Source organism: Setaria viridis, chromosome 4, assembly GCF_005286985.2.
Source record: "Setaria viridis chromosome 4, Setaria_viridis_v4.0, whole genome shotgun sequence".
In the NCBI taxonomy this organism is placed as follows: Eukaryota; Viridiplantae; Streptophyta; class Magnoliopsida; order Poales; family Poaceae; genus Setaria; species Setaria viridis.
The window spans coordinates 36585096-36606712 of NC_048266.2; the positions used below are offsets into that span (position 1 = coordinate 36585096).

Here is a 21617-nt window from a genome sequence, read left to right on the forward strand (position 1 = left end):
CTGCTCCACACGTGTCCGGCAAGCTCGGCTCGCGGGCACGGGCGGCCGCGCGTGCACCGAGACCCTGGTCGCTGCTGCTGCCGCGGCCGCGGCGGCAGCCGGCGCCGCCCGTCCGCCGGCCGTGAGGGATCTCGGCAAAAAGCCAAGGAAACACGCTCGGGCCGATCGATGCACAAGGACGGCCGCCGAGGCCAAATCGGCAAATCGCTCAGGCGCCGCGCGTGTTTTCACGAGCAGCGCGCCTCCTTTTCGTGGGAGAATATGTAGCGCAGTTGGAATTCTGGAAACTCCTATCGTGTATCGTGCAGCTACGTGCAGCTACGTACAGTTCCTTTTGGCATTTTTCATATAACTTTCTGCCTTTACGTCACCTACTTCCCGACATTACTATCTCAGTGCAATAAATACGATCCTGCAGTTGCAACTAGCCAATATTCCGAGTTACAATTGATCTACGATCAGAGTTGCAAATACTGTTGACTAGCTACTCCCAACTGAGTTAAGAATATCCCAATTTAATTCGACCAGGGGAGTATGTGGTCTACAATATTTGAAACTCAAAGTATGGATCGATTGCAACTTGAACCATTGGCTAGTTGCAACTGCACAATCGAATTTATTGCACTTAGATATTAATGTGGGGAAGTAGGTGGCGTACAGTATAAGACGGGGGTTATATGAAAAATCTTCTGAGGAACTGTGCCTAGCTGCTCGCACCGTAGATCTACGATTTGACGGTCCATGGTGGGAGTTTTTAGGATTCCACCTACCAGATGATTTGCACTACATATTTACCCCCCTTACGAAGTGTATTCTTGCCATCACGATTCGTGCCACGTTTTCATTTTTTTCACGTTCGTTTACTCTGTTGTGGTTTTCTTCCTCGTGATCGTAGCGAGGCAGCAGGAATAGATTATTCGAGCGAGGTACCAGTCCATATTAATTTTTTTTGCATGATATATGTATGGTGCACAAGACGACACCGCATGCCATGCGCCCATTAGGGATGGCAACGGGGCGGGCGGGGCCGGGTGGAGCTTCCGTGGACACGCCCCCGAAACCCAAGCCACAACCCGCCCCAGCCTCGAAACGGCAAACGGGTGAAAAACTTCACCCGCCCCCGAACCTCTCGACAACCGACAGGGGGACTAACACCCGAGCCGTTGACGGAGGCGGCGGACGACGGCGAGAGTGGCAAAAGGGGGAGCAACAAGTACGCATCACAGATCTTGATGGGCTGGCGGAGGAAGATGTCGCGGGAGGCGTCCGCGGCACTGGTCGGCGTGCGATCAGCACTGCAGATCTTGATGGGCTGGCAGCACTGGATGATGTCACCGAGGAGCGTGTTGTCCATGTTGCTGTTGCCGCCTGCGGTGGAGTGGGGATGCTGTGGAGTGGGGAGATGGGGAGAATAGCGGCGGTCGATGGGTGAGATGGAGGAAAAGGGGTGCGGCCGTGTCGCCTATGCGGGGCAGGGGGCGGCGTGGTTGAGGCCTGCAGCGGCGCGGCGATCGCTGCCACCGTTGGGGAGTGAGGATGGGGTAGAGGTCGGCAGGGGTCACGGGGAGTGGGTGAGAGAGGAGAATGGGGTGGAGGGCTACTGGGCTGGAGGCGTGGAGCATGCCAGTGCGGAGAGGTGTGGGCCGGTGCGGGTGAGTGATAGGCAGGCCGGTGTGGCAGTAGCTGTGCTTTGTGGGTCAAATTCGGAGCTCCATGGGTCCCGAGGGGGAAATCTTTAACCCGGCTCCGCACCCGCCATGTGTTCCGAACCCACCCCCACCCCCGTTGGGTTTGAAACCCGCATGTCTCGGGTCCAGACCCACCCGATTGCCATCCCTAACGCCCATGCTGCAATATAAGACTTCCAAGAACATAGCCAGCCTCTAGAAGATCAACAAGGCCTTTTTGAAAATCCACACCATGTGGGAGACTTTAACATACCATCAGATAAAATGAATGGTTGCGAGAACATTGTTTCAAAACAAAAAGAGTGAGAACTAAACTAAACTCCATCGTGATTACTTTCATGCTATAGCTTTTCAGGTGATTTGGTTTTTATTCCCTTCGTTCCAAATTGTATGTCGTTTTGGTTTCTTAGTTCATAGATAATAATAAAATCTATGAAAGGAGGGAGTATTAATCACACTTGGTGATCGCTTGACCCTGATCCAGCTAATTAGGTCAACTATTCCCTTTATTTTGCTATATCCCTTCCCTTTATTTTGCTATATCCCTTCCTGTCCCTCTCACGTATCCCCCTTCCCTTCATCAACTATACGATCATATCGTTTCACCCAGACACATTCGTCGTCCTCCCTTCTCCTTTTCCATTTGCATTTGCTAGCCAATCCTTCTCTGTTTTTCCATAGTGGTGGCTCAAATTGCAAATTTTGCTGAAGCCAGTTGCTGCTAATGTCGCGTGAGTGACACTGGTTGTTCCGCCTGCCATTGTCTAACACCTTGTCCATCCCTCTAGGTCGACCTAAATAGACAAACCTAACTCAAAATCTCTATCTGAATATCTAATTCTCGTAAAAAATACATTACAAATTTTCCATGGCTCGTCAACTTATTACAAGACGTTGGTCACTTCACATTGTGCAAATCCGTGTTATATCAAAGGGTTAACCGTCATTTAGCTTAACCGACGTTATTCTTTTCAATAGTAGGCGACGTGTCCATCGAGGCGCCAATGGTGACTTCGTCAATCTCTAGAATTTGCCGGCTCAGTTTTTTGGAGGTGCTCAAAAGGGTAGAATTACGTGCGTGTGTTCGTAGGGATGAATGTGCGTATGTATATGTGAGCGTCTGCGTCTGTACTGTGTGATTCGGTATCACTCTCTAAAATATTGTGGATTATGTACTATATTTTCCAACCTTTACTCTTACCTTTTATTTTTGCGCAATGATATTTTTTATTTTGCGTAAACATTTACCAACTGTAGTCTACGAGCTTGGCAAGGAATTAGAGGAGAGCTGGGGTGCTTAAAAGCAAAGGCACCGCGTGCCGATATATATTTTTTTTTGGAAACAAAGCGTGCCGATATTTCCCTTCTTCTTTTTTTCCCCTTCCAGAAGACCGCATCCCATTCCGCATCCGCCCCCACTGTTTTATAGGCAGCAGCTCCTCCGAAAGCGAGGTCCAACGCTCCCCCGCTCCTCCATTCGCGCTAAGCCCACCCAACAAAATCTCTCCCCAAACTGCCCCCTCGCCGGCGCCCCCCGGCGGCGATGTGCCCGACGACGCCCGATCGCGCCAATAAGACCGCCGCCGCCGGCTCCGGCGACAGGAGCTGGCGGGAGGAGGCCGCGGCCGCCGGCTCGCTGCGCCAGGTCGACCTCGATCGGGGAGCCAACGGCTGGGCGTCGCCGCCGGGGGACCTCTTCCACCTGCGCTCCCGGGGATACTTCTCCGGCGGCGGCGGAAAGCGCGGCAAGGCTCCGTCCGCCGCCGAGTGGCTGCTCCGCCCCGCCGGCGTCGACTGGCTCCGCTCCCACGCGCGGCTCGACCACGTGCTCGCCCGCGACGACAACCGCGTCGCCGCCGCTTTCCGCCGCGCGCGCCTCAGGAAGGACCCCACCGCGCACTTCCTCCTCGCCGTCAATCTCCAGGTCGATCCCCAACACACCCAGACCCGATCGATCGCATCTAGGCGCGTGAAATCCGAAAGAGGAGAGAGAGAGAGAGAGAGAGAGAGAGAGAGAGAGAGAGAGAGAGAGAGAGAGAGAGAGAGAGAGAGAGAGAGAGAGAGAGATTCGATCTTTTTTATTTTTTTGGTTCTGAATTGTGACGCGTCCTTCGATTCTCCCTCCCAGGTGCCGGGCCGGCCGGACGCGTATAGCGCGGTGTTCTACTTCGCGGCGGAGGCGCCTATCCCGCCGGACTCGCTGCTCGGTCGCTTCGTCCACGGCGACGACGCCTACCGCAACGCGCGCTTCAAGATCGCCAACCGTATCGTCAAGGGCCCATGGCTCGTCCGCGCCACCGTCGGCAACTACGCCGCGTGCCTCCTCGGCCGCGCGCTCACCTGCCGCTACCACAAGGGCGACGACTACCTCGAGATCGACGTTGACATCGGCAGCTCCGCGATCGCCAGCGCCATCCTGCACCTCGCGCTCGGCGCCGTCACCTCGGTCACCATCGACATGGGCTTCCTCGTCGAGTCCCAGTCCGAGGAGGAGCTGCCCGAGAGGCTCTTCGGCGCCGTGCGCATCGCGCAGATGGAGATGAGCGCGGCAAAGTACGTGGAGCTGCCGCCCGATGAGGCCATGCCTGAGACAGCCGGCAGGGCTGGGGCAGGGTTCAGGGTCAGCTCGGCCAAGGTGGTCAATCACAGCCGCCAGCAAGAACATGCCGGCGGCAAGGTCGGCAGGTCGATGAGTTGCCCGGGGCGAGACAGCGGAGGTGAGGGCTGAATTCCTTACGCCATTGTTATCCCCACATTATTGTTAAATACAGTAACGCCATTAGTTTTCTCGCAATTATTTGGTGACCGCGATTTTGATTTTGAATTAGAAATGCAATTATTTGTGATAGCATGTGCCAGCTCGTGATGACAAGTTTTTGTTTATGTAGCACATGGTCACATGCTCATCTTTTAGTTAGGTATGTCATTAACTGATATCTGAGGGTGGACTGGATTGTTAAGTGGAGGCAGTTGAGTCTTACAAGGCATGAGAATTGATGGCAATGGCTTTGGCCCGATTTAGTCTTCAACGCCGCATCCTTGATTCCTTTAGAGTTGTTTAGTGAATAGGCTTGGTATGCGAGCAATTTTTTGTGGGGTTTGATTATTCCGTTTGGTACTGTGATGACTGATGACAAGGACCATTGCTGCTGTCATTGCTTATGGGAAGTGTGCTCTAGGGATCTGATGCTGTGAGCTAAATAGTACGGCCATTGGCAAAAACAAAGGGCAGTATTTGTCTTGATGTGACTTCTTTTAATATGGTCTAAGATTGTGAAATCTGATGACAATACCAATCACTGTCAAGATAATCTCATGTTTCTTCTTGGTAGTATATGGCACTGTGCCCACTTCGTTCCCCTAGTTTCAGGACATGCAAAGGTTGCAAATTTGGATACTCTTCACGTGTATGCAACCGCAGTCCTCTGTCCTTCAGAAGTTCCTCACTTGTTTAGCCTGTGGTGCCTGTACAGAGCATACTCTATAGCTATAGTAGGTGAAAATGTGGAATGTAGGTTGGAGTCTCTTACTGGGCTAGAAAGAGAAGTTTAGGCAATTTTCTCCACATTGGGCACTTCTGCCAGGGGTACATGGGAGTAATTGGGTAGATGTGCGTTGGTGGATTTGCCGTATGCTGTCCCCCATTATGCTCCCTGTAACGCCTGTTAAAATCTACCTGTTTTCTGTACCTCTGGTCGCAGATGGATGGACCACGATCTGTCTCTTGGGAAAGCATGTTGCTTCCCTTGTTAAGGACGGGAGGGTTGGTGCTGGGTTTAAAACTTTTCTTGAACAAGATTGCCTTCATTGTTCCTTTGCTTGCATGTGTGGTTGTTTAGTTGCTTGCAGGGAGACATGGACATGTGCCTGATAGATGATTGATAACGACATACATTTAGGACCAGCTTGTCATTTAGGTGGGCCGTTAATCAACCTTCAGCCCGGTCTCGATAGTTTGATGCATTTTACAAGTGGGTTAGCTAAACGTTCTAGAGCAGTGTAACAGTGGTGTCAGAGACGAACATATGTTTTGTTTCTTGGTTGAACTACATATTGCCTTTCGGTGGTCCGAAAGTTTCTTGTTTTGGACAAGAGAACATGATTTCTGGCGCCTTCATTTGTCTAGGGCATCTGAACGTGATCACTTCGCAAAGCAATTCACTAATTTTTTAGCATACTATTTGAAAGTAGAAGAAATTTTAGCAGTTTGATTCGTACAACCACCGGACATTTCCAATCTGTATAGCATTTCCCATCTAGATAAGGTAAGCAGTTGTTCGCATTTAAAAATGGCCTGGGATTTTCAGTTTTGGCGTGCACTTATTCTGATGATGTCGTCGAGAATTAACAAACCACCTCCTGTGAGGTGTGGATGTACACCTGACCACACAAAAACTTCCGCATTTCACCCTGCAGTGTACCTGTTCAGTTCTTGTTTAAAGAGGCATACTACATTGTACATTTATAGATGAGCACAGTAGTATGCACTAATCGCTCTGTTCGCTTCAGCTTATCAGCCACCGAACAGTATTTTTCTCTCCCAACAAATCAGCCGTTTCAGCTTTTCAGCCGGCTTATAAGTCCAGCCGAACAGGACGAATATCTTCAAGGTACACACCACTGGTAAACCAACTGACATTTCCGATTTCATCTTCTTCAGGAAAATAGGCGCGGAGGATGCGAGAATGCGCTGCCAAAAACCATCCATCCATCAGTCGGAGAAAGACGGCGAGAGCCGGAGCCGGAGGACAGAGAAATGCCGGCAGGGTAAAGACAAGGCATAAAAGTCGAGTTCATTTGGTTGTGATGAGAACCTACGTAAGCCTGATGGATGCGTGCGGAATTAATAGTATATTAATCTTGGGTGCGTTTCGTAACATAACCATGATGCCCCGGCTTGTCTTTAGCTGCAGCCAGCCACACGTCCCTGATCTCTGCCTCTCTGCTTGTTGGAAAATATCTGGCCTGATCTAGTGATCTTGCCTGCTCGGCCGTGAAGGCCGTCAAACCCCTTGTTCTAAGAACATGCCGCGATTCAGTTGCTCAGTTCTTAGATCTCGTCTCACTGAACCCTTTCCGTAAACAGCAATCTGCATAGACATTTGCAGAGCTGCTGCTGTTCCGTGTTTCTTCTCTGAATTTCAGAGCCCTAGGACAGCACTAGTTCATAGTACTTACGCAGAAAAGGAAAAGGATCTTTTACGCAGGCCGTCCAGATCAGTGTGTAGGGACAGCGCTGGTTTGCCAAACAATGCGGCCGGAAAGTCCGAGCACGGAACCTGTTGCGGCAAGGAAGGCATCTCCTGACTTTGCAAAGGTCTCGGTCACAGCGCTGGGTGCGACGTGACGCCTCCGCGCGCCTTTTGCACGCGCACCGTCTCGTCAGGATCCGCGAAAGCAGATCGGGCGCTGCGTTGCGTGCGTGGCCGCCTGCATGGTCCTGTCAGTTCATTCGTCTGTCCGCCGTGCGCTAGCGCTTTACACGAACGACGACGACGGCGATGGTGAGAGAGGGGGAGAGACCGGCGACGGCAAAGTTTCAAAAAAGACCGTTGACGGCGAGCGAGCGAGATCCCCGCTCCAGATCAGAGTCACGCCCGTGTCACCGGGCATTACTACGTCGCCAGTGCTCCTCTGGTCCCTGCACGGCTGCACTCATCGTCTGCTGCCATGTCCGGCACCGCTCAACGCTCAGCCTCAGATGCAGGCTGCCAGTGCTGCTGCCACCCGCCTCGAAATTCCTGGGACGAGGAGGAGAAGGTGGGCAGGCAGGCATGGCGACAGGTAGTATCTCTGTAGATCTGGATCGTGCCCGTGCTGTCCTGGCGGGGTGAAAAGGATCGCGCAGGCTCTGCCCTGCCCAGCGCGCCGTGCGCGGACCGGTCGGGTGGAGTGGTCACTGGCGGGCGCGAGACGTGCCGCTGAAGGCAGCAAGCACGTGGCCCACGACCATGCGGCCACCACCTTCCTCCCCGCACGCCCCGCACCGTCCTTCTGCATCATCTCTTGCGAGTCGACCCTCCTCCTCCCCCCGCGCGGTAACCTGGTGACTCCCCCGCCACCTTCCTCCTCCGACTCCGACGGCTCACGCCGCCGCATCCACCGCCACCCCGGCTCCACCGAGGAGCTCACCTCCAACCCTCACCCCGCCCGTCCCTAGCCCACCGGTTGTCCAGCTGCCGACCTCAGCCAATGGCGTCCCCACCGCCGCACCGCACCACCCCGCAACCTGCCTCCCCCGTGAGGCCTACCTGTGGCCCGTCGGCGGCGATTAGGCCTCCCCTGGTAGCCTCAAACCCGAAGCCTTAACCTCAGCGACGGCATTAGCTCGAAGTCCTAACAGGAGGAGGAAGAGAGAGCTGACAGGTAACCCCGCATATACGATAAATCGTTATTTGTCGCGTATGCGGCATGTAGTCGTGGTGTCATTAGCGGGTCAGTGAGTGAGAAGTGACATGGAAGGCGCGAAGAAGCCTCGTCAGCGTTGGCGTCGGCAGGTGTGAAGGCGGGGGCCGCAGTGCCCGCCACTGCTGTGCCGTCAGTTGCCCAATTTGCTTGTGCCCGATACTCGTGAACGAACGATGAAGGCTCGAAAAAAAGGACAAGGAAATATGCACAGCGATCTGATCAATCGACCATCAGCGGCGGACAACGCTAGGAACAATGGGCTGGCCATCCTCCAGCCGGTCGCTTCGGCTTTGGCTCCCGGGCGCCCGAGCCACGTTTGCTGCTCTTGGCCGCTGCGGCGGCGTCGCGCGCCGAGGCCACGGCGAGCAGCACCCGGCCGCGGAGGGGCCGGCGGCCGTGCAGGTTGCGGCAGGCGCTGAGGGCGGTCTCGTCGTCGAGGTACTCGACGAAGGCGGAGCCCTTTTCGCCTGGTGAGGTTCTGCTTGTCCGTTGCCACGCGGAGAGAGACCACGGGGCGTTGCCCAATGCCCACGAACACGACGCTAGCTGCTGCAGCAGCACGAGGCGGCGCCCATGGCGGCGACAAGGATTCGGAACGCGGCGAGAAGCGTTGATCTGGGTTGGTTGAGCAACGTGGCGACTGGGGAGCCTGGTTATGAGGAGCGCCGGCGCCGCCGGCTTAGGGTACGGTCGGTTCGAATTGGAGGCGGCGATGGCGCGCGCGGCGCGGCGGCCAACACGTGCTCTCGGCTGTGTGATCCTATAGGCCTTCACTGACCAAATGGGAAATCAGTCAGCTCAAGAAAAGCCCAGCAACAGCCCATCTTCCATGCTTTCGACTTTAATAGCCCGTTGGTGACTTGCACGGCCCAGACCCAGTTAGGATCTTTTGGACCTGGGGCGAGTATATGACCGTGAAGACGAACACTTTTCGCCCTGGTCCAGCTACCCAGCAGTCTGCTGCAATGTACAGTACTCACAAAACACGAGAGAGAGAGAGAAAAGACAGAACTGTCGAGCTGTCGCCACAAAATTCCCTAGGAAAACAGTTTGCTCAAAAGGAAAAAAAAGTTAAAGGACAAGCTGTTCCGAAGGAGTTTTTAAACCGTGAACGTGAACTCGCAAAGAAGCTTTGTGTGATTGTATTACCAGAGTAACTCTTTTATTAAACTGAAGGGCGAAGTAACATGTCCATACGTTCTTATTACTTAGGGTGTGTTTAGTTAGGTGTATCATTTGATTCATGTATCAAATGATTCAAAATAATAATGATCCTTTTGTTTGGTTGGGTGAATTGGACCAACTCATCCAGGATGAGACCATTCCACTTAATACATTATTTCTACTCATTAGAGTGAACCATATGGTACAAGCAAATTGATTGAACCACCCCATCCAGGATCATCCATGCATGCACCATGCATCATGCCAGCATGCAACCAAACACACTCTTACTCTCTCCGTTCGAAATTAAAGGTTATTTAACTTTTTTTAATTTATAAATTTTGCTATACACTTGAATATACCCTATGTCTAAATGCATCTAGACATAATAGTATATATAAATTTAGAAAAGTCAAAATGATCTATAATTTAGGACGAAGGGAATAGTAATCAAGATAAGAGTTCAACCAATTAGTTTCCTGGTCCCGCACGGGCGCACGGCTCCATCGACGAAACTAGCGTCGGTCCAAGTTCATCGTGGTTTCTGACGTGCTTAACTCGAGTCGCGATTTGGAAAGCGCCCAGCGAATTGCTAATCTAGTCCACGCACCACCTCCAACATAATGCAGCACTCCTCGTCAGGTACATTGCTCATTACTTCCTTGACCGTTAAGCTTTCGTTAACGACGAAGCAGCCCACCAAACCCACTACGGTTTTCAGATTCCAAGAAACGTTGGTCCTCACACTTTTATAACTATAACCATAACCACCCTTGAAGTAACATGGAAATGGCTACCGAGCATCGCAACGTTCGGCAAGTCAAGCAGAGTCAACCGAGCTCTCATGCGGCCGGCGTCAGTGAAATGCGTTAGATTATTCCCGCCACCCTCACCGACTCCACGACAAATTATTGCGAGCACGAGTCGGTTCCTCGAGGAGCTGTACATAACACGTGCTACATGATTCGCCATCGCTGCAGTCACTGTCTTCAGAAGTTCAGAAGTTCAGAGAGAGAGAGAGAGAGAGAGAGAGAGAGAGAGGGAGAGGGAGAGAGAGAGGGGCAGGGCTGACGTTGCGAGCTGCCATCGACGGCATGAAGCCGCCGGCGGCCCTGAGCTGGAGCTCCCTGGGCTCGCTCGTCGCCACCGCCGTGGTGGTGCGCGCGGCGCTGCAGGAGGTCCTCCCCCCCGAGGCGCACGGTGCGCTGCGGGCGCTGCTGGCCCGCGCCGCTGCCGCGCTCGCCCACCCCACCGACACCATCGTCATCCACGAGGCGGACGCCAACGGCGTCCCCAACGAGCTCTACGAGGCCGCGCAGCTCTACCTCGGCGCGCGCTGCCTCGCGACCGCGCCGGTCCTGCACCTCCACAAGTCCCACGGCGCGCCGGGGCCCGTGGCGTCGCTCCCCGACGACCACGCCGCGCGCGACACGTTCCGGGGCGTCCGCGTCGAGTGGACGTCGCGGACCGGGGAGGCGGCGGGCGGTGGCACCGCCTACTCCTACTCGCCGTTCGGCGGCGGCTCGCGCGGCGGGTTCGGGGGCCTCGGCGGCGGCATGGGGAGCGGGCGGCAGCAGCGGTGCCTGCGGCTCGAGTTCCCGCGGCGCCACCGAGACGTCGTCCGCGGCGCGTACGTCGACCACGTCCTCGCGGAGGCGGCGGCGCTGCGGCTCAGGATGCGGGAGCGGAGGCTCTACACCAACAGCCCCGGCATGTTCTGCGGCGGCGGCGGCGGGGTGGACGACCACCAGATGATGTGGTCGTCGCACCCGTTCAAGCACCCGTCCACGTTCGACACGCTCGCCGTCGACCCGGCGCTCCGGGACGGCATCCGCGACGACCTGCTCCGCTTCGTGCGGCGGCGGGAGCACTACGCGCGCGCCGGACGCGCGTGGAAGCGCGGGTACCTGCTCCACGGACCGCCGGGCACCGGCAAGACCAGCCTCATCGCGGCAATCGCCAACCTCCTCGAGTTCGACATCTACGACCTCGAGCTCACCGCTGTCGGATCCAACTCCGACCTCCGGAGGCTGCTCGCATCCACGCGCCCCAAGTCGCTCATCGTCGTCGAGGACATCGACTGCTCGCTCGGCCTCTTCGACCGGACGAGCCAGGACGCCGAGTCCGACGACCCGGGGACGCCGGGTCCCGTCCGCGTCTCCCCGTTCCCGCCTCATGGCCGCCGGGAGAAGATCAGCCTCTCCGGCGTGCTCAACTTCGTGGACGGCCTCTGGTCGTCGTGCGTCGGGGAGCGGCTCATCGTGTTCACCACCAACCACGTCGACCGCCTCGACCCGGCGCTGCTCCGCCCCGGCCGCATGGACCGCAAGATTGAGCTCGGGTACTGCAAGGGCCACGCGCTGCGCGTGCTCGCCAAGAACTACCTCGGTGACGACGATCGTGAGCCAGCTGATGACGACAGGTATGAGGAGCTGATGGGAGAGGCAGAGAGACTGCTGGAGGAGGTGCATTTGACGCCGGCCGACGTCGCGGAGGTGTTCATGGGCTGCGACGGCGATGGAGCCCACGCCGCGCTGCAGAAGCTCGTCGACGATCTCAACACCAAGAGCATTGCTCAGAAGTGCGCAGTGAGCAACGACGTGTAGGGATCGATCGTTATCAAGTCGTCACCTATCATCAGGTGCAACCAATGTCGTCGGCGTCAGGAATTGGTGGCCAATACAACATCAGATTAGTGTCACGGTCACCACATCACAAGAGGCTTTTAATTTGTAGAGTGAACTCTATTTTACTTTGTAGAGTGAATTAAGTAAAAATCTTTTAACTACTTGTGGCAAGTTGCACCGTCAGCAGATAAACCGAGGAGAAAATTCCATGGGGGCATGTCTCATGTCAGGTTGTGATTTGTGAAGTGACCTCGGTGACCTAACTCGACCGATGACACCAAACAAAATTAGGTAGGGTAAACCACTACTGGTCCGAACGCCGATCGTGTCACACGCTACTTAGGTTATACTAACAATACTAGGTTATACTAGTGTTCAAAATACCTAATATAAAAGGATATGACGGTTGAGATTAATTATATACTACTAAGTAGTATGCATGAGTAGTATAGGTGGTATAGGAGTATGATTGGAAATATGTCAAGTGATATTATTGAAATATATCAAATCTTTCTTAATTTTCATTTCTTCATTTTCCTTTATTCCTTATCTTTTCATTTCTTCCTCGTCCGTTCGTCTCGCACTCGCACTGGTGGCGGCGCGACGACAGCGCGGTGGGGTACGGCGGGCGAGCACACGGGAGTGGTGAGGATGGCGCGCGGACCAGCGCGAGCATCAGCCACCGGTGGGTAGGGTGGGTCTGCACGAACAGCATCGACCGGCGCGGGATGGCGGCAACGGGCGACGGGTATACGTCGGAGCGGCCGGATCCGGGCGGGGCACGCGCCGCACCCCCACACTCCCGCCGTTATTGTTTCTGCCACTCCAGCTCCCCTCCTCCGCGATATGGGCGCACAGGAGACTGATAGTGGAGGATTCAGGAGGTGCTGCACGCCTGCGCACCGCCGCTACCATCACCGACTCTGCTCATTACCGTGCTGCTAGTGAGGGACTTAGGGGTCAGAGCAGACGAATTTGTTGTGGTAGCAAGCTGGATCACTCACATAGATCGTTACTTGTTGCATATATGTTTGCACACGCAATTCTGCTAAATTTGCAACGGATCGTTGCTCGACAGTGGCATTTCTATAAGGATATTTAATATTCTGCCATTCTTACGAACGACCAGCATTCAAATGCCAGCTTTACGGATGCCCCTGCGTATTTGCCACGGGAGACAGATGGATTCTTACATTTTTGCCAAAATCACAGACGTGACGGACAGCGTGGGCAGGCCATACGAAATGACTCGTTTGCCCCCGCCAAACCACTCCCTGCCACCTCCCTCTCCCTATGACAGTCGGGCCCCACTTGTCATCCCTAACCTCCCTCCTCCCCCATCTGCTTCTGCAGCAAGCAGCCCCGCCGAAGCTCAAATCACGCGCCTTTCCGCGCCTCCTCTCGCACTTCCAGCCCCAACTTCGTGTTCCTCTCCTCCGCTCCCTCAATCCCCCCGCTACTGCTCTCACAGATCATGAAGTTTCGGCACAGGATTGAGGCCACACGGCGACGAGGCAGTGAGGAAGGCCAGGCAATGGAGGCGGTGGAGCAGAGCCACGAGGAGCAGGGACCGCAGGACCATCCAGCGGTGGCGTCACCAATGCGCTGCTGCGGCCGTGATTGCAACTGAGAAGGAGAGAATTGTTTTTTTTTAATGAAGATTCAGAATTGTTGAGGGACAGCAATTGTCTTAGCGAGCAGGGGATGCATGGTCACCTTCACCTCGCCGGCCTGCTGCTGGATTGTTTCAAATATCTGCATGCATGTTGCCATCCGTTGCCAATGCGTCCTGATCTCCTCGATCTGATGAACTGAATTGGATTGGATTGAATTGACTCAATTTGATTCGATTGATTCTGTTTTGTTCTGTGGGAGGGAAGGAATTAAAAGGGGAGAGAAACATGCATGCAGATATATCTTTTCTAGCACACGCAAGGGGAGAGAGAGAGAGAGAGAGAGAGAGAGAGAGAGAGAGAGAGAGAGAGAGAGAGAGAGAGGAGCTGGCAGGAAGGGCGACGAGGCGGCGAGGCAGTACCAGACGCCCCAGTCGCGGAGGTCGTCCAGAGCCCCCAGGCCCCAGTTGACCCCCGCTCCTGTACGCACAGCAGATGGGGGAGTGAGGGAGGTTAGGGATGACGAGTGGGCCCAGGCTGTCATAAGGAGACGAGGTGGCAAGGAGTTGGCTAGAAGGGGGTAAATGGGTCATTCCGCATGGTCTGTCCACGCTGGCCATCCGACCTGACCTGTCACGTCTGCGATTTTGGCAAAAATGTAAGAATTCATCTCTCTCTCTCATGGCAAATATACAAGAGCATCCATAAAGCTGGCATTTGAATGGGCCATTCGTAAGGATACTTTGCATCCACAATTGATTACATCGGAGATGAGCTCCTGATAGAAGAACTTCATGATGGTATTCTCCTCACTGAACTCTAATTACCAATTCATACTCATATATATGTCCTGATTATTGCTTACCCCTTTTACATGTTCAGGATGCTGTCGTCAAGGTGAGGAAGACATTGTTGGCTGACCTGCTTATCAATTGATGATAAATGTTCCTGCATCAAAGCTTATCGTGAAGTTTCTGCAGTGCTGGCTTGATGCCTCTACCTATGCAGATGCAACCTGAAGATGAGCCCTAGAAATGGAGGGGGGTCGTTAGACTTTTGCGTGATAGAATTTTGGCATTTGTAGTAACTAAGCCTTGAACCATGTGTGTGTATATGCTTTCTCATGTGCCAACTAAAGACACATGTCTAATCATTGGATGTCAAGAATATGTGCCTTACTACTAGCTCGCAGGGAACTTAGACCTGCCCTGCACCAAACTTTCTATGCTGGAGCTTTCTATGTATGATAGTTACACCACTACTCTAGTGAATTAATATTAACATCCATGCTCATTTCTGTCTCTGTTATTTTGTACTGTCATCTATTCAGCGAGAGGGCCTCGATGTTAAATTGAATCACTGCGAAACTAAAAACTTTGAAAAAAGCAAATACATATACGTCTATGTATTATTAAGTTAAAATCAGTGAGAAACTAATAACTTTGAAGAAAGCACACACATATGCATGTATGTTATATAAATTTCCCCAGATCATCACAAATTCAGAGATGAATGAATTAAGAGTATCAGGACCAGTTGTTTATATCACATATTTTTGTCCAAATTCATCATTTTTTCATACATTCCTATATGTACTTTAATTATATCACATGCATCACCAATGATGGTGAAGAAATTAAACTAAGCTAGCAAAATGCCACTTGAGCCCCTAAAATCCCAATCAAATATTGAGGTAACTACAGGTACATGTCAATCCTCATCAACTTAGCTGAATGAACTAAGCATGCACAGTTGGGCTCAGCTTCTCCTGCTATGAGGTCGCCGCCGCCCCTTATCTTGGTACACGGTTGAGATCACCTTTTGATGCTGTGAGGTCGGCACCACCCCTTGCCGGCGCTTGCCTTGGTACTCGGATGACGGATGGGCTCACCTTCTGCTGCTGCGAGGTCGCCCGCGGCTTTTTCCCGCGTTTTCGTTGGTACTCGTAGTGGCCGTCAGGTGGCTCAGGTGGCTGGGCGCAGGCGCGCTAGGCTAGTGGCCATGCAGGGGCGCCGGGAAGAGGCGCCCTCCGGTCTTGGGGGTGCGGCGACCGGTGGCCGGTGCCCAGGCAGGAGCGCCACAGGGAGGTCTTGGGTCTGGAACGTCCTCGCGGCCATGTAGTAGCGGTTGCCGCCGTTCCGGGCGCGGCCGGCGTGGAGGAGCGCGTCCACGGTCTGGCCCGACGTGGCGAATGGCCTGAGGTAGCGGCCGTCGGTGTCGACGACCGTGAGGCGGCGTGCGGGAAAACGACCTGCGAGGAAAAAATAGCGTGATATCCAAATAATATAATTTGTGCTCATACAAAAAAGGCTTATTCTCTATACCACCACCTAGTAGTATTGTATATCGTAAAAGAGCTATGTACGCTCTTTTGATTCCTCAGACGAACATGTCATCTAAAAATGGTTGTTACTTAACGTGTTCAGAGTTTGTGCAACGTATAATAGGCAAATATTGCTAGAGGGCATGACAAAACTGAGCCGTCTTGGTGAAATGGACTGGAAGAATTGAGTTTTCATAAGAGACGCCATCTTCATAGTTATTAGTCGCTGGACATCTCTCTTTTTTTTTTAAAAAAAAGGAAAAGTCAATTCACATTCTCCAAGTATCACGATAGTCTGATTTTTAATCCTGAACTACAAAATAGGACACCAATGGTAATCTAAAATTGTAACCTATCTATTGGTTATCTAATTTACCTTTATTGTTTAATTGCTCATAGCCGTGCCTATTACTTATTTATACTATTGCTTTTCTCTCTACTAGACCAAGAGATCGATCAAGAGGATCTAGCGGTCCGAGTGGACAGAAGATCTAGATAGTGACACACGCTCCACCTCATAAAGATCCTATTCAGGCATTTGCATGGCTAGCGCTATGTTGATTGCATGATTATGTAATAAGTTTCAAATAAGATAGGGGTTCAAACATCATGGAATCAACTAAAAACCCCTGATTTCGATAATGAACAAGCATGAGCATGAACAGATAAGATCTAAATAACTCCAATATGAGCACAACAAATAGGCTACATTTTTTTAAAAAACTTTTGGTACTGGTTTCATTTTTTTGGAGTAAAATAAAATAGTTACAATTTTTTATTAAACAAGATTTCTTCTATTTCAAAAAAATTGAAATCCACCCTAGAGACCAGTTAAAGAAATATTTTTTCTTATTTCAGTAGCTGGTAGCACTTGGTGTCCATTTTCGTAGTTCGTGGTTGAAAATAAGACTATCGTGATAGTTGGAGCATGTAAAACAGGCTTTTTCCTTATAAAAGAAATATCATGTCTGAGTTGTAGGAGAATTCGATATCTTCTCAGTGAAACTCTCATGCTTGCAAGTAAAAATTAAGTGGACTGAAAATTGTGTCATCTTTCATGCATTTTATGTGTTACATTTACTCCTAACTTTTGTACTTATTATATATATATTATAAAAGATGTACTTATTTATAACAGTGTTGCGTGTGCTTCACTTAATTTTGTTGGTTTTTTAGTGCACCCCTTTATTTTGAGATGGAATTAATGTTCATATGATACCTAAGTTAAGTTGGTGAGATATGCTTCAACCATATAATGCAATATTTGGAGTGTTTATCATTTTGTTGTCATATTAACTTTAATATTTGGGATGTGTGCTGCAGGAAACCCTTCTATAGAAAATTATTACCTTATGTCTGGCCATGCGACGTGTATGGAAGGCTTTGTTTAGCCTAGAATGGAATACGATGACTTTTGCTACTTTCGTGCAATAATATCTATCTGATGACAATGGCTAGACTATCGTAGAATCATGTGGCTTAGGCAGCTCCTTGTAAAAAAACAAGAGAAAATTTGTCATTTCCCACGCTACATATGAATAAAAGGAGCCCAAGGGACAAGAGGACTATAGACTTACATTTTTCATCATCTCATTCTCTTTCCTCTCCATCTAAGCTCTCTCTTCTCCTTCCATTGTCTTCAACCTTGTCCCCTCATATTATGGAGAGAGTACTTGTTATATCTAATAAATCAAGGCCAGGTTTTGAACAAAGACACGAACAAATGAGCCCAGTACTATGCCATAATAATTTGTATAAACTATGGATTTATAAATTTTGGATTCAAACTAATGGCATCAGCTAACATATTGGGTTTAGAAAACTATTTGGGTTTAAATAAATAATTGTTACATAGAGTTTGTTAAGAACTTTTGAATTTCAAATTAATGAAATCAACTTATAAAAGTAATTTATTAGAAGATAAAAAACTAGTTATATCTTGTCTAGAGAGCATATTTAGTGTTGTCATCGCATTTGCCTCCACACAAAATGAAGAAGTAGGTGTGGCCATGGTGAGCTCAAGCAGCGTCGTTGCACATGCGAGGTGCAGATCCTCCTCATTTTTGTGGCTTAGGCATCATCCTGCAGACACAAAAGAATAATTTAGTACCCTCATTACAAAAGGTGAATATGAACAAAACAATGGTCGAGCATATAATAAATACAAATACAATATTTTTCTTGATCAAAATAAATATTGACAGAGTTGTAGGAGGCTTAAAGCCTTTGTGAGAGTAATATTTGAGAAGACAAAAAACTAATCATATCTCGTAGATTCACATAAACTAAGATTGATAGAATTATATGATGCTTAAAGCATTCTTGAAGTAATTTGTGAGAAGACAAAAACTAACCATATCTTACCTAGAGAGTATCTCAAGTATTCGACACATTTTGCTCCGATACACAATCTAAGAAAGCATGCCATTAAAACCTTATCGTGGGTAAGATTTGAAAAATAAAAAAAAACTCACCATATTAGTCTTCATAGCATCTCTACTGCTCCTAGGCATTTCGCTCCCACACAAAAATCCACATCTAAAAGTACACGAAAAATTCTAACAAAAATATGAACGGGTGGAGGATGCAGGCATCTACCATCGTGCAAAATTTAAGCTCAAGAGAAAATAAAAACTTCCAAGGAGAATGAAAAGAGATACTAGACTGATGTTGATGCTCGTTATTGACACCTTTTTAGTGCCATTTAAGTGGTGTTTTCATACATATTCTTATACTAACCTGCCACTTGGCACCTAAAATAACCCCGGTTTCGCATATGCATTGCATTTTGGAGGACATTCTGTTTTCATAGAAAATTGGATTATATTGGAGCATAATTAGATAAGGCCCTGGACGAGCAACAACCCAGAGAAAGAGGAAGGCCAACAGGCCTAGGCGGATCGGCCTATAGAGGCCCAGGTCGATCGGCCTAAGGTCCTTAGGGCCTCGATCATACTCACCTTCGGTGAGGACTCCTCCAATTATACTTAGGAGCTAAATTTCCCAAGATATGGCAAGATCACTTTAGGATCAAAGATGGAAGCAAGCAGGATTTTGGAAAGATATCAAGATGCATCCTTATCCCGAGGCTATCGACGTGCAATTCTCGCATGCAAGTAAAAATAAGTTTCCATATCATCAAAGAAGACTTGGCGACGAAGGATGGCGTGAGAGGCCACAAGGAAGGGCCAGGCCAATCGGCCTGAGGCTTTCCTTGCTCCTCTCGCCTTTCAATTTTCACCACGCGCTCCTCGGACTATAAGTACCCCGAAAATTCACCGAGCCCCAGCATCCATCCACGAGAACTCGACGAAATGAAGGACATCCACCAGAGGGAGTTGAGAGCTGCTACAAGTCTTCGAAGTTGTCTAGGAGATGGCTTAGGCTGACCCTAGCCACCATGGCCTCCCTGCGTGGTTGTGTCATGGTGGAGTTCAGGAGCTAGTTATAATCATCAATGGTATGTACTTGGTGGTGATGATCTAAATACATATATTATATGAGCAATGTTCTTCATGTCATCCGATCTATTAGCGACTCGTTGTCTCCTTTTATACTTTCTTCTTATCATGAATATGCTTGTTCTGCCTGTTATCTTTTTATACATATCTGTGGATGTGATCGACCTGTTCTCATGATTTACCTTTACACCAAGGTTACCCTCTTCATATGGAATCTATGCTTCATGTTAGGATTAGATCTGTTAGATTAGATGGAAAACCCTAGTTAGTTCACTGCCGATCCATGGATTGATAAACTTTGGATGGAATACTCTGAGGGAAAAGCCAAACTGGCATGCTAACTGCCGCCAACAACTTATTAGTAGCAGGTTGCAACTGTTTTTAATTTTTCCAATCAAGTTTTTATTTGAGCCGCCAACTTTGAATGGTTGTAGGTGATTGCATCCTATATTCATTCATGTTTTCGTTGGAATTATCATGTATGTTTAGATGTGAATTTTTGCTAGCTCTCACATAGTTGCAATCTTCAATTTTTCTCCCTACACAGTTGCCCTCACGTTTGTCGAGCCATATAATGGTGTTCCTATCGCCTGATCGACCTCCAGCCTTTGCTTTGATAACATTGTCTGCCAAATCAATGGATTGCTTGGCTTCTTTGAAAGATTTGCTAGCTGCTTCCTCAACAATAAGTTTTTTCAGCTAACACACAGGAGCAGATGGCGACAGGCATAGCCCACATGTTGCCTCTTGGAATTTCACTAGAGCATGATCTTCTCGAAGTATTTGCTAATACAAACTGACGAACAATGATCTACATAGAAACTAAAAAGGGTTCTCGATGAAAAGAAGGAATGAACAGAAATAACACTAACTGTTGCAAAAGTCTCCAATGCCTCATACCAAGGCCACCTGCCGCCCGCAATGGTGTCCGGCCATTGTCTCTGTGCTCCTGTCAGGCTGCCCAGAGCTGATACCACTCATGCACATGGCCACTGCTGATAGGCTCAACCATCTGTCTATGCCCAACAACACCTACACCGTACCTTCCCTATCCGACATCACTGCTGAGTGCGGTAACCAACCGCCATCACAACATCTGATGCCAAGTCCAGCGAGAGATGCACCGGTATTGATGATTCTCGGGTCTGCCTCCTCGTAGCAACTAGCTTGACGCCAACACTGAAGAGGTGGCGGCTTCGATGGATCTCCGAGAGCGAGGAGCGGTGGGGAAGGCGGATCAGAGAGGGGAAGCGATACGGATGGAATGAGGCAGCGTGTTATGCATGTGTGTGATTTGCGGATAGCACGGGGGTGGGTTGGGCGCAGTCTACACGATGGGAACCGGCGGGACCATGCATTGGAGGGAGTTGAGGTTGACGGGAGTAGGGAATGGCGTTTGGGCATGGGCCCATCTGTCGGAGTAAGATGTGAGAAGAGGTGACGTAGGTGGAACGGGAATGGAAGGGAGTGACATCACTCATGTAGGTGGTGGCGCTCACCTCGTGCCCTAGCGCCGCCATGTGGCTCGCTGGAATAGGCGTCGTGATTCCAGTCACTGCCGACAACGGAAACCGGAATAGGAGAGAGAGAGAGAGAGAGAGAGAGAGAGAGAGGAGATAGAGGCCAATCCATTTTGGGGGTCAAGAGCGGAGTTGGAAGATGGGTATGCTTCGCCCATCACTACCGTCCTTCATTGTTGTCGCCTCGAGCTCTGCCGACAGCTACCACACCTGAGGCTTATCCACCCGAAATAAGACTATGATGAGAAATCCTTCACCTCGTTAGAGTTGATGCTCCCTTTTCCCTTCTCTTTCCCATATGTGATGCATGTTCCATGTGCACAGCCGTAACTATTCTCTAAAGGTTGCTTGGATCCAATGGCCGTAGCTCCCCATGACGAAGCAACAAAGGTAGCGCGGATTGTTCGGAGGTGAAGAGGGGGCGTGGAGGGGCGAAGGGAGGATCCAAGGGCCTATAGTCCGTGCGGTTAAGAAGACCAACGCACGGAGGGCTGTAATCGAGCGCATGAAGGATGAAGGGTGTCGGGAGGCTTTTGACACACGATGTATTAGTATTAGATATATTGCTTGAATTGACCTGTTGGCTTTTGTCCTTCGAGTGCAAGCATGGGCTGCTGGGTCGGACGGTGGTGCACACGTTGGCGTTTAGGGAGTTGTTCACAAGTGATAAAAGTTAGTAATAGTTGATCGCTGAAATTTTACTTTTTTCCTGGTGCATGTGCACTCGGCAAGCTTAACGAGGCTAGTTCATGTCTTCTTGTAAACCAAGACCAAACCACAAATCAGTGTCCACCGAGGAATTGAAAGGACCAA

General features: G+C 50.4%; 2 protein-coding genes across 3 annotated transcripts; both read left to right on the forward strand.

Moving 5' to 3' along the window:
* The first annotated feature begins 3091 nt into the window (after nt 1-3091).
* On the forward strand, nt 3092-6570 carry LOC117853843 (protein ENHANCED DISEASE RESISTANCE 2-like). Of its 2 annotated transcripts, none has more exons than XM_034736127.2 (3): nt 3092-3612; nt 3817-4405; nt 4577-4999. In XM_034736127.2, the coding sequence occupies exons 1-3, from the start codon at nt 3232-3234 to the stop codon at nt 4600-4602; spliced, it is 996 nt and encodes a 331-aa protein (XP_034592018.1). In that variant the 5' UTR covers nt 3092-3231; the 3' UTR covers nt 4603-4999. The 2 variants fall into 2 exon arrangements, with proteins under 2 accessions (XP_034592018.1, XP_034592019.1); XM_034736128.2 differs by lacking the exon at nt 4577-4999 and adding an exon at nt 6349-6570 and having other exon boundaries at nt 3098-3612.
* A 3211-nt stretch (nt 6571-9781) lies between these two features.
* On the forward strand, nt 9782-12111 carry LOC117852036 (AAA-ATPase At3g50940). The gene has a single exon (XM_034733954.2). It carries the CDS (start codon nt 10355-10357, stop codon nt 11864-11866), a length of 1512 nt encoding a protein of 503 aa, XP_034589845.1. The 5' UTR covers nt 9782-10354; the 3' UTR covers nt 11867-12111.
* The last annotated feature ends 9506 nt before the right edge of the window (nt 12112-21617 follow it).